The 13,891-nt window shown below is 36.3% G+C and overlaps 1 protein-coding gene across 13 annotated transcripts in view; it reads right to left on the bottom strand.

The window, feature by feature from the left end:
- The window catches only part of LOC149485070 (uncharacterized), a 132,041-nt gene that overhangs the window by 3,401 nt on the left and 114,749 nt on the right, over positions 1-13,891 (bottom strand). For all 13 annotated transcript variants that reach the window (XM_089699774.1, XM_089699777.1, XM_089699775.1 and 10 more), the window contains 6 exons: positions 5,690-5,853; positions 2,717-2,971; positions 2,193-2,433; positions 1,680-1,838; positions 933-1,047; positions 85-230 (listed from right to left, as the gene is read on the bottom strand). In XM_089699774.1, the coding sequence (XP_089555900.1) occupies positions 85-230; positions 933-1,047; positions 1,680-1,838; positions 2,193-2,433; positions 2,717-2,971; positions 5,690-5,853 (1,080 nt within the window). The remainder of the gene's footprint in view (positions 1-84; positions 231-932; positions 1,048-1,679; positions 1,839-2,192; positions 2,434-2,716; positions 2,972-5,689; positions 5,854-13,891) is intronic.

Here is a 13,891-nt window from a genome sequence, read left to right as displayed (position 1 = left end):
GTTGTATGTGGTAAGTAAGAAAAAAGATGTAGAGCAGTATCTATGATGATGATGATGATGAATGATGATGAAGACGATACATACCAGGGAAGGTCCCGAAGCGGCCCGTGCGCTGGCTGGAGCCGACGTACCAGCCGTCGTCGCACTTCTCCAGCACGTACACCGTGTCACCTTCGTTCAGTTCTAATTCGTCCGGGTTTTGTGGACGGTACTTGTACATCGCGCGGTATCTGGAAATTAACAAAGTTCTTATAAACTCAAATTCAAACATTTATTCATTCACTAGCAAACCGGGCGAACTCCGTTTCGCCACCAGAGACACCTTTTCTTTGCTATAAACCTCATGGAATCCGAAACCTTTCCAACGAATGCAAAACCATGGAAATCGGTTGATGCGTTCTGGAGTTATAGCGTCAGGAAGGAAAAAGCGACTTATTTTTATATAGTAGATTTAAATTGTAAGTAGGTATGATATAGCATACCTGCTTGAAATTTAGAGATAAGTAAGTCTTTTTTAATCACTAAATTTATTTAGTTAATAATATTTTTCACATATTATGGTAATGCATGCAAAACAATGGAAGAGTCTTGATAAAAGCCAATTATTACAGCCGAAATTGTTACAATTTTGATACAGAAACAAACGGCTATGTCCACTCGTATGTAAGTTGTAACCTTGATACATTCATCGATCGCTTGTATGTCCAATCTATACTAATATTATAAAGCTGAAGAGTTTGTTTGTTTGAACGCGCTAATCTCAGGAACTACTGGTCCGATTTATCGAGGAAGGCTATAGGCTATATATCATAACGCTAAGATCAACAGGAGTGGAGCCACGCGGGTGAAACCGCGAAGCGCAGCTAGTGTTAAATATTCCCTACTCATTTTTGTCTGAATGTAATAAGATATCAAGAAATGACTGTACTTACGGGATAGCTTCAGCATTAGTATCGACGTAAAGCGGCTCTGTGTTGTTGAGGTCGACGCCGGAGCTGTAGCCTCGCTCACCGGGAGTCGCTGATTGAGGACGTTTTGTTTGATAACCTGAAATAGTAACAATTTATTTGTTTATCACAGGCTAATTATGATGATATCTAAGCAAAATAGAGCAAGAGCCCGCTTCAGCCAGGCGCACAGTATTTCATAAAACCAGAAAGTTTGTCTGCGCACGTCACCAACACAGGTAAGAACGATGAGCGACTATGTAGTTTGGGTAGTGGTTACTTTGACAGGTAACAGGTAACAAAGGTGTAAAAAAAAGCACCTCAAATACGTTAAAGCATAAAGCTCGGTTTTTTGATATTTTCTTTAGAATAATATTTAAAATGATGTCATCCATTGCCGGACACTTTAGTATGGTTTTAACCCCCTGCCGGACACCCCAAAACTCAAAAAAATAATTGTACTTAAACTCACAATATAGTATAAAAGCTGAATTTTAGATATGTTACTTGGAGGACTATCAAAAGAATTTACCCCAGTAGCCGGACAGATTTCACGGTTTTTACAGACTAGAAGCTAGAATATTTGAGAAGTTACCGAGCGCGTAGTTGCGCGCATCTTTGGCTGTGCTCGTCATCGTTCACGAGCCCGCATCATTACCGAGCAGCGTTACACGCAACAAGCTTCTAGAACATTCGAGAACATTCTAGAACGTTCTAGAAAAACTAATTTACCTAACAGCGGTTGTGTAGCAGGGGGCGCGTTGCCAAGCGCGGGGCTGTTCGGTTGTGGCGTGTAACTGTGCGCGCCGAGACTGCGCTTGTCGCCGTTCACGAGCCCGTGCGCTGCGGGAGATGCTACTGGCTTGGCCGTTGATAGGATTGGTTGTGGTTCTGAAATTTTACGTATCAATTTTATTTGTAAAATCTATGAATGTGTGTTTTTATCTTCTTAATACATATAAATCTCGTGTCACAATGTTTGTCCTCAATGGACTCCTAAACCACTAAACCGATTATAATAAAATTCGCACACCATGTGCAGTTCGATCCAACTTGAGAGATAGGATAGTTTAAACATGTAGGTACCACGGGCGAAGCCGGGGCGGACCGCTAGTTTATTTATAGGGATAACAGATAGTTGTATATGATGAGAAACATCTATTTAAATTAATAAAGTTAAAAGTGCTTTCTTTTCGCAATAATTAACTATGGTCTATGGGTCTATTGTTCTACATTGACACTTACCAGGCTTACTTTGACTAGGTTCCTGTAGTATAGTTACATAACTATCGGGGAATATTCCGGTTTTATTTCCAAGTCTACCCTCCCACCAGTTGTGATCTATGCGTCTAATGAGAACCACTAATTCTCCTTTCTTCAGCGGTAATTCGAGGTTAGTTTGCGCTGTGAAATCGAATTTCGCTCGAGCTCGACCTTCGAGGATCAAGGGCTTTTTCGGTGATTGGGCTACATCGCCTTTTAATAGCTGAAATGTAATTGAATACTTATAATTTTATTAGGTAAACTTTTTCGTATTTAAAGTATTGCAGGTCTATTACTTTTCATAATAAAATGTTGGAGTAAGTAAGTATACATCGTATACTTCTGCGCATAGTAATAATTATTTTAAATTCGTATGATCTAATTTGAAATTAGATATATAGAGATAGACATAATATGAGCGCTCTACTACTCTATCTGTTTTGTGGTTAATCATTATCTGATAAGAATGTTTATCATAACCGTTTCATCTAGGTCACCAAACTTACCTCGACATAATTGTACGGGAACAATCCAACCCTGCCATGAATTTCGCCTTCGTACCAATTGTTATCTATCTGCCGTCTTACATGAATAATATCTCCTTTTCTGAAGCTCAATTCTCTGGACGTTTGACCATTAAATGTGTATAATGCTCTGGCAATAATTCTATCTGCTTCGTCATAACGATTCAGAGGTACGACTGTTTTCTGTGAAGGCATGAAGTTGTCTTGATGACGTCTATTCTGCATGTCTTGAAGCTCCTGGATAAAATATATTTAAATAGTAATTTTATAGTGGGCTTAAAGATAAAATGATACACATAAGGTAATGCATGCTAAACAATGGAAGAGTTTTAGAATTTTGATAAAATGCCAATGAGTTCAGCCGAAAATGTTACATAGCACGTTAATAGAGAAACAAACGGTTATGTCCACTCGTATTTAACCTTTATAGATGCATCGAACGCTTGTATGTCGATGTCGTGATAGTCATTCTCCTGAAAATTAACGATACCTTTGCAATCACACTTATTTCAATACTAGTTATATTTATATGCAAAGTATAATGGAACAATTTGATAAACGCAATACATCGGTAATATTATGTAGGTTATCATTATTAAAATTATGAATGCAGTGAATTATAAATTCCTATTTTTAATTGTGACTACTAAATGTTTAAGTATGGTATTTAAAATAAAATAAATAATTCCTAATAATACCTGAATACGCAGTACTGATAAACCACCTAACGCGAACTGATTTTATCTTGAACTGAGGCTCTAGTTAATATTTTCCGTGATAATCGGCAACAAAAGAATTCATAATGGAAGCTGATCTATAGTATGAATGGAATGCCGTGGAATTTGACAATTTGTTTACCGATTTTGCTTATTCAAGGTTTTTTGAGTCAAGGTTAATAACCAGTTATGTTTTTATTCATAGATTTATTAAGAAGTTTATCCAGAAAAACAGAATTTTTTACAGTTACCTATATTATGCTGCAAAATAATATGTGATAATAGAGATAAAGTAAGTACCTACCAATTTTTATCTTTTATCTACTTTCATTGATTGTTTAACATAGGTACCCCGCGTTCAGGATATAGTCATAATAGGTACCTAAGTATTTTTATAGTCATAATAGAATTTGATGTTTTTCCATAGTTTTAGATAATCATTTTTATTAAACTGAAATAAATACCCAGTATAGGCAACATTCTTATACCTACAATGTGAGGTTTTCGAAATTCTAGAATTCATGAACTATTTCTTAACTGATGACTTTAAATAACTGAACTCTGAAGCGTTTTATTTATACATATTTGTGTTTGATCTTACTTAGAATTTTGATAAAGCTAATATGGATAACTATAAATCTACTTTTCTTGTAAGTACCTATTTGCAGTAGAGTGTGTTCTTGATACATTCGATATGACGTAATAAGATTCTGTTATCAATAAACTCGAGACGTGACCTCTCATTCCTTGGATATCATAAAACTATTTGCTATTGCAGAATATAAGAACTGTTGTCCTAACCGTCATAAAATAGTTAAAATAACCTGTGCATGAATAAATGAAAAGAAAACTTAGCTACGAAGTATTAACATTTTTTTTATTTTTCTATTCAATTGACTGTAATATATTCTTTAAAATTGTATATTATCTTCTATTAATATGGATATAAATATGTGAGGAATAACCGAAATTACATTTTTGTACTATAATATTTTTTTGTACTGCTCTACAAAGGGTGCATAGACAAATACCCCGCCAAGTTGATGTCTTCAATAATATATTTTATTATATTTTAAAATTGTGCAATTTAATAAAATATCTCACATAACGGTTTGGCCTGCGAAATGGATCCTCCAGTTCTTTCATTATAATGCCACAATAGGACGCCCTGATAAACGCAGAATGTAATAGGATACCGTATTATATTTAACCACACGGTATTAACATAGTTACCAAGGTACCAGGTACACAAAACAAATAGAATTATGTCTCTATGGAACCAAATACGACATTTTTTAATGATATTAACATCAAATTCAGAATCAAATTGTTAGAATCAACAAAGTTTAAGAATAGGGGTGCTTTTAAACTTATATAATAAATTACTTAAATTATAAATTATAATGTGCAATTAAAAAAAAATTATATGATTAAATTGCTGCTATCCTAAGGCTATACAAAATACAGTTCTATACGATATCTCCCCTATAAAATAATTCAATATACTGGGGTAAATCTGGCACGTGTAACTGGATAAATGTAATCCTAGTTGTGGATACCTATTACTTAAGTATTATCTATTAATAAAATCAAACGATTACTTATATTCAGTTTTACGTCAATTTGTTATTTAAAGTTCCCTACGTAATTAGATATTGATCAAACTAAATAGCGTGTGGGTTCCGTAAGTAGATTAAAGAGAACATTATCTAAGAACCGTTGACTGGCAAGATAATCGCAATTTTCCGTTCACCCATTCTTGGAATTTTATCACGAAAATCTTTGGTTTTTCTGTTTTATGTGAAAGGCTTTCATTAAGTTTATATTCGTTTTAATTTCTCGATTTGCTCTTAATACAGTCTGTTTTTATTGTACTTCAGATTTTATAATAATACAACAAAACTTGGACAGTTTTTATTAGTATTTAGTAGAGTTTTTATTTTTATACGACGCGAATCGACTTCAATATTATCTTTTAAATACACTTTCCTTTTTAAGTTAATTTATAAGTTTTTGTAGTTATTAAATCCACCACAAAAACTATCTTAATCTTATTTGAATCGCCATCTTCCTACAGTATCTATATTTATTAGATCAAAATCGACTATTACCGAAAAATCGATCATCAAGTATTTCTACACTCCTAATTTAATTGCTTATTTCATATTTTGCCCATATGGCTCTTCAATTGCAAATGACTATAACTTTTTGTTCATAATCATCATCAAATCATACGCACCTGTAAATACTTATTCCGCTTCTGCTCTCTATACAGCTGTTTCATGTGCTCCGCCTGTTGCCTGGCCAGCTCGCGCTCCGGCACGAGCGGCAGCGGGTCGTGCCGCACCGGGCATCGGTAGTGGATGTTCACGTCGCTTTCCACGTAGCGCCGGCTTGGAGATTCTGCAAGGGATTGTGGGGTTAGATCGAAACGATTTTTAAAATATGTACTTAAGTAATAGTTGGAGATAAATAGTTCTTGTCTTTTAAACGATTTGTAAGACACTTAAATACTTGTTACGTAAATAGTTGGAGATTCTGCAATGACTGTTTTTTGGTCAGATCACGATTTTTAAGAAATTGTAAGTATCATGTAGTTGAAGGTGTGAGGTGATACTTAAAGGTAACAACTAACAAGTATTATATGAAACAGTTATAATAGTTTGATGTGAGTTATAGAGGAGCTAGGTAGTTTTTGTTCAGACGCATGTCCAAAAAAATATTTTATTTAATAAATTCATCTTAAAAGTGAAAATGTTTAATTTTAATTTAATAATAACCAACACAACTTTTTATTTCACATAACTTGTAGGTATCTGTTATGCCACTTGAAGTTAGCATGGACAAAATAATAATATAATGTTCTAGTTAAATTTTAGTTGATATTACAGCTGTTATTTTATACTCTAGCAACTCTATCTTTACTTGAAAACCGATCAAGTATCAATAAACGTTGCTTAGCAGACCGAAAACAATACAGATTAGGCAATTAATTTCATAATTATTACAACAATGGTAAATAAAAATGATACTTTACGTCATTAATGAATTACTTAGAAGAGTGAAAGTCAACGGAAACATCGGCGATCGGTGCTGTAACAGACATCGATATTTCGTATGGTTATGTGACGATACGTAATATAACACATCAGAGTAAACCGGTTTATGTACTACGATAACTACTATGTCGGAAGTAGGTCGGAACGAAAGGCTTGACACGCTGTTGATTTTCATCTAACGCTGTTTGTATTAAAGGTGAATTTTAGACGGTTCTTTGCGATGCTTTTTTATAGCCCGTTATGGATATATATAAGTATTAATAATTTTTGGCTATGTATGTAGGTATGTTTTTATTTGATTATGTAGGTAACTAGGTTATCGACTCTATATCGACTCTTTTCGATCTCAGAATTACTTTTAGGTATCAAATATATTCTATCAACATCAAATGTATATATAAAATATTTTTTTCTTTTTTATGTAATCTGACACGGAAAAGAGAACAGGTAGGTAAATACATATTATTATTAATAATGATATTTATAAGGAAATTAGCATTAAATCTTAGAGTATGAAGACTATGAAGGTAATCCTTGACTTACGAAGACGGCAATAGTTATATGGCTTTAAAACGCACTTCTTATAATAATCGATTATGTAACGTACGTTTATTATTATTTATTCATATATGTATTTAAATTATAAAAAAATGTACATTCCTACTGAATCTAATTAGTATACAAATATAATTTTAAAATACTTAATATCGGTCAGTAGTGACAAACAGATGATGAAATACTAATTTTGAATAATTATGAGATCGAATAGTCATTTGAATTATGTTTCGCATTAATAACAGGTACTATTAAAGCTATAAATTTGCATTTTTACTTACATAATTTGAATGCCCCCGTTATACACATAATATGATGCGATTTAACCTCTGCTATTAGTTACTAAAAGTTTGAAAATCGGAAACACACTTCGAAACTGAAACTTTACATTATTATTTTTTATAGAAATTGTTGTATCATTGACCTTATATTGAGGGCTTTATTATATAAATATTGTTTTCTCTAATCAGTAGCTGAAAACGGTCATTGCAAGTTTTTCTTATATAAAGGGAAATCCCTTAACATTTGCCCACAACTCAACTTTCTCTGAGTAGTTAGGTATGTCTAGCACGTGCTCACTTACATAAACACGAGTTTCTCGCATCAAGTACTTGAAATGAACGTGTATGGAAATCGTTAAACACATTAAATGAAGTCTCGAAACGCCTACAATGTCTATTTTATGGGATTCATGTCGATAATGACAATAATTGGAAAACACGGTACATAATATGATATATGTACCGTGAAACCTGCTTACTTTGCCACTTTTTCATGTGTCAAAAAGTTTGATTCGCTTTAAAAAAATATAATTGTATGAAAACGTAATGAGTAACCTGTACCTAGACGTAGTAAATTTCATGAAAATTTACATTATTACTAAATATCTATTTCATTTTTGTAAATTATAATATTTTAAGCATAAAAACAATTATGGCAAAGTTAGCTGTCACTTCTGGTAAATTTGCCATATGAAAGAAAAAATGGAATTTTTGGAGTTTATGAGGTTAAAAAGTAATATATTTGCACTCTTCCTATATCCCGTAAAATAAAGTAAAAACTTTATATTATTTAGCACTGGTAATTTAACTCTCTAAGAAGGTGGCAAATTCACCAACCTTTCCAAAATATTTCCTATATAAGAAGAAGTTGGAGTTAGGGTTGTCAAATAAAAATGTTTTCGTAGTAGGAACAATTTAGAAAAAGTAAAAAAAAACATAATCAATTACTTCTAGTTAGTTTCTTAACTTTGAATTGTTTTACATAATAAAACAAAAAAAAAATAGTATTCAATAAACTAACTTTTTTTTTAATATCACACGTTACACGACATTCCTAAAAGATTTAAACAATGACAAATTCTTATTTATATGATCTTGGTTGAATATAAAAATTGTTGTTATTTTAAACTTGATAAAATATTCATCAGAAATTTTGTGGCAGCCCTAACCTCCAACAAAACATGGCAAAGTCACCATCACAGACGTTGTGATTGGGGTTGTTGAATTTACCAATACCAATTGCGAAGTAAAGGTAGCTTGTAGCACAGTAAATCAGCTTTTATTTAGCTAAAGAACATTATGTTAACATAATATCAAAAAAATACTTACGTAGGCAATGCTTTTCCCGTTTGTTTTTGTAAAAGTTCCGGAGCACTAAGTTTCATACCGCCAACATTCGAAAAAAGTAACCGCCGAAAATGACATCTCAAAAACAAGCTGGATTGCCACATCTCATTCGGTGTTGCCATTTAACTCATAAATTTTACTATAAAGGCATGCATACATGACAAAAAACTGATATTAAGATGTGACTACACTTTTTCCCTCAGAAGTTGGCTATGGCAAAGTCTGCAACCGTTGGCAAAGCTAGCAGGTTTTACCGGTATTTGATTTGTTATATGAGAAATGTTTCGTTTAGGAAGCGAGAAATAGCTTCAAGCTTAGTAAGCTAAGAATAGGTTCGACTGCATTATAGAGTAGAGACTACATGGTAGAGTCATGGTAGAGCTGAGGAAAAGGAGTAAATTCGCTTTGGAAAATGATATCTCTCTTTTTGATTACAATCTTGGGATGTTCTGTTTGTTTTGTATTTTAGTTAATCACAATCGACGGTAACACCAGTTTGTTATCTGTATAAGAGGAATATTATTTAAGGGAATGTTTAAAGTTTATTTTTCCTGGCAAGGAGAGTTCTCGTTATACAGGCCAACATATAGCAGTGTTGATTCTCTTTGCAAATATATAATTTATGAGATCTCTTATTGCTTAGTATCGTGGGATAATATTTCACTGCTTGAAATATGAACTGCGGTTACTAATAAATTGTGTACAGAGCACAATAAAGGTTATATTCATTGAAGAGGATACAATGATAACAGAATGGTTATTTCCTAAGCTTAAGATGAGCCGTTTTTGACCCTTTGCTCGACTTTGGAGATTATTAAAGAATAGTTATTGCAATGTTTACGATGGAAGTTTTTTTTAATATGCTATTCTCTTTTTCTAAATGGTGCTTAGTTAGTTATAATATTTTAATAAAAAAAAAATATGTATTTTTAATCATGCAATAGAGTTTTCTAACCCAACTACTTAATCCAGAGACAGTATCAATTCGACGCGTATTTTTCAATCAGCTTTGGTATTGATTACACAATTTGTCTTTAATGGCTTAGATTGCCCTTTTTTAAACCTTGCGTATTAACGTTTTTAGTTAAACCATTAACTATAATATTATCTTAATAAAAATTATTAACACAGTACAGAACAATAAGAGAATAAAATTTAACATAAACATGAATACAAAACTCTTTTAAAATATTTTTTGCATCTATACATAGGAAAATGGCACTTCAACAAACCGTTCGTCGCGATCTTTTTTATCTGTTTCAGTATTCCCATTTCAGTAGACCACAAGTTCACAAATATCACTTATCCGTCCGGTCCGTTTGTCACCGGGCCGATGACTGACGAGTGATCACGTTCACTTTCATCCTCTCCCGCCAAAGTTAATCGTGTCGCCATCAAGCATCAAGCGTTTATGGTTTTATTTTCACGACAAACATTTGCTAATGGTCGCTATGCTAGGCGATTATCGTCAGCCATCAAACAGATCTCGCTTGGATTTTGCTTTTATTGCAGTCGTGCGATGGTAGAAATAAAACGCTAAAAATCTGAGCCCGAAATGAGATTGTAAAGATTGTTGGATAAGAGAATTAAGCTTTGTAACACAATGTATGCAAGTTGACCGAACTCACAACTAGATGGCACCAGCTGTCGTATCACGATATTTAGATCTCGCTATCGTTTATCTCACTAAGAATAGTGACCTTCGGCCGCATACAAATATTTGTCGTCCCGTTCAGGTTAGGGCCTGGATACACGCACGCTATACGCTTTCACCTTTGTTGAGACGTCTTAGTGTCAAGTACCCAGATATTCCCGTTGCTATTACAGTGAACTTCCACCCCTGTTGGGATTCACTTTGATAGCACGGCGCGCATCACAGTTATTATTGTCAATAGTCTGTAGTTACGTTTACTCAATAAATACTGTAGTATCAATCTGCATTCTCTGTCACCCTTCACCCCTTCCCTTTACAACTGGCGCCCTGACGTGAGGCCCGTCGACGTGACGTCACCGTGATACGACGTGCTACGAGATCTGTAGAGCATCTACGAGACAACGTTCGCCTGCACTACGACGCTTACGAGAGACGACCTACATTGTTAATGAGTGGAAGAGGGTTTGAGATAACAAAATCATCCAAACTTAACCAACCTACTTACGTCACACGCTCCGGACGGCTTACAACGGTTAAAGTACAGAAAAAATCTGTGAAGATGTTATCTCCAGAACAATTTCAGCAGCTTTTGGAAAGGATTCCCGGCGCGCAGCCTGTTAGAAAAGGGTCTTTTACAAATTGCAATTACCATTATGATGGCGTAAAGGATGCCGAAGTAGTTGAAGCCTTCCTGTCTGCTATAAATATTTTTAAGCGTTCCGCTGATATGGGTGACAAGACTGCTCTGGACGAACTCCCCTTGCTGCTTAAGGGTGAAGCAGGAGTCTGGTGGTTAGGAGTAAAGGAGGATGTGACTTCGTGGTCAGACTTTGAAACCCGCCTACGCGAAAACTTCGCGCCAACTCGTGAGCCATATCTGCTGTACTCCGACATAATGCAAGAGAAACAGCTCTCAGGAGTACTGACTGAGGATTTTGTACGACGCAAGCGACTGCTCTTTTCTCAATTACCTAGTCCAGGCCATCCAGAAACTCAGCAGTTGGATATGATTTATCATTTGCTACGCCTTGATATCCGCGAAAAGATTCCTCGAGCTGAGGTCAGAAACTTCAACCAGCTTTTAAAGGCGGCTCAAGCGGTTGAACATGTCCTTGAGGAGAAAGTCGGTGTTTCTCGTTCAAATGAAGTTAAGCCTACTGAACACAAGTTAGATGCCCGACTAGTCCCCACACGTAAAATGAAATGCAGATTCTGCAAGAATTTTGGCCATAATACAGAGAACTGTAAGAAGTTGAGTGCCCGAAGGGACAGGGATAACGTACCGCAAAAAGGTACGAAAACTGAAGCTAAAGAAGCAGTTACCCAGTTCCCTTCACCATCGACACCCAAATTCAGTTGTTACGGCTGTGGTGCTCCTGGAGTAGTGCGAAGCAACTGTCCGACGTGCCACGCCAGTAAAACTCAGCGCCCCGACCAGAATGTTGGTTTCTGCGCCATATCTACTTCCGCTGACACCAGGGATCGGCCAGTAGTATATGTCGACATTGACGGAATCACCGGCGCTGTCTTTCTTGATAGCTGTGCCAAATCCAGTATAGCGTCCTACTCGTTGTATTGCGAGCTCAGAAGGAAAGGATATGTGTTCAAGGAGTTAGGAGTCGGAATAACGTTGGCTGATGGTGTCCATAAACGACAAAACGTTTTAGTAACACAGGCTCCAGTAAAAATTAACGATCGCACAATCCTCACAACCCTGTTGGTTTTACCTGAGTCGCGTAGGAATAAAACCCTACTTGGAGTTGGATTTATACAAGATGCTCACATTGTGATGAACTTGCCGCAGTGCACATGGCATTTTCTTGAAGATCCATCACAGGAATTTGAACTCTACCCAGAGAGTTTTGTCAAGTTTGGGAACGTCGAGCTTGCAACAGTCACATCTGACGACATCTCCTTGTCGCCCTCGTTACCCGAAGAAAGTAACACCGAAGACTGCATGCCACGCCCATATGGTCCTTTGATAAAGGTAGCCATTCCGACGCCTCCTCCCAGGAAGAGACGCTTTGATGAGTCCCCTGGCGGATCTTCCGCATTTTTAGACGCACTCTACGAAGATGCCATAACCAATCTGCAAAATTATGATGAGGGCTATGACTTAAGTGAATTTGAGAGTAATCTCTTCCCAAAAACCTCAATATCATCGATAGATGTCAGAGATATTAAAAATTTTCTGGATCGTAATCTTGACGTATTTACGCCTAATGGTAGGCCAGTCAAAGACTTCGAACATTCGATCGAGACCGGAGATCAGAAACCGATTTCGGTCCCACCTTATCGACTCTCACCTTTGAAAACAAAAATCCTGAAGGATGAAGTAGAGAAGATGCTGACAGAAAATATTATTGAGCCCTGTTCTTCCCCATGGGCTGCACCAGTAGTGATGGTCCCCAAGAAAGATGGAGGCACCAGAGTTTGCGTAGATTACCGACAACTGAATGCAGTTACAATACCAGATGCGTATCCCATGCCAAGGATGGATGACCTGCTCCATAATGCTAAGCCTGCTCCTTACATGAGCACCATAGATCTACGAGCTGGGTATTGGCAAATTAGTGTCAAAGAGGAACACCGGGATAAGACAGCATTTGTAACCCCATTTGGAATGTATAGATTTCGGAGGATGCCTTTCGGACTACGCAATGCTCCAGCTACGTTCCAACGAATGATGGATCGTTTCCGCATCTCTCTTAGCCACATAAAGTTGATGGTTTATTTGGATGACCTAATAGTCATGTCGTCGTCGTTTGAAGACCACCTCAAAGATCTTCAAGATGTTTTCAATAAGCTGATGGAATTCAACCTTACAGCCAATCGAGAGAAGTGTAACTTCTGTTGCCAAAGAGTAAAATACTTAGGGCACTACATTACGGCTGATGGTCTTCAGCCTGATCCTGATAAGGTCAGTGCCATATTAGATATGCCTGCTCCGCGAAACTTGAAGCATTTATTAAGTTTTGTACAAATGTGTTCATGGTACAGAAGGTTCATTCCTGCTTTCGCTAAGATTGCCGAACCACTCACTCGCCTGACCAAGAAAAATGCCTGTTGGCAATGGGAAGAAGAGCAAACAAAATCATTTGCAAAGCTTCGAGAGCTTTTGGCGTCTTCCCCAGTTCTTGCCCAAGCGGATGAAACCAAACCATATACAATTAAAACTGACGCTAGTAGCTACGCTTTGGGTGCAGTTTTGGTGCAGGGGGAGGGTGAAAATGAACACCCCGTTGAATATGCAAGCCGTCTCCTAAACAAGGCAGAGCGCAATTACTCCACGACAGAACGTGAAGCGCTTGCGGTGGTATGGGCGGTTAATAAATTTCGAGGTTACATAGAAGGTTGTAAGATTACGATTATGACGGATCATCAGGCTCTTAGATGGCTCATGTCGTTGAAATCGCCAAGTGGGCGTTTGGCCCGATGGGCTCTTCTTCTACAACCGTACGACATTACTATTAAGTATATTTCTGGCAGAGTAAATGTTGTCGCTGACTCTTTATCGCGACCCAACTGTACTCCTGAAACAGAAA

This window comes from Colias philodice, chromosome 10, assembly GCF_061535455.1.
Source record: "Colias philodice isolate Cphi_HAF_F1 chromosome 10, ilColPhil1 Martin Lab GWU primary, whole genome shotgun sequence".
NCBI lineage: Eukaryota > Metazoa > Arthropoda > Insecta > Lepidoptera > Pieridae > Colias > Colias philodice.
The sequence above is the reverse complement of the archived record's forward strand: the minus strand, read 5'-3'. Positions and strand labels throughout refer to the sequence as shown.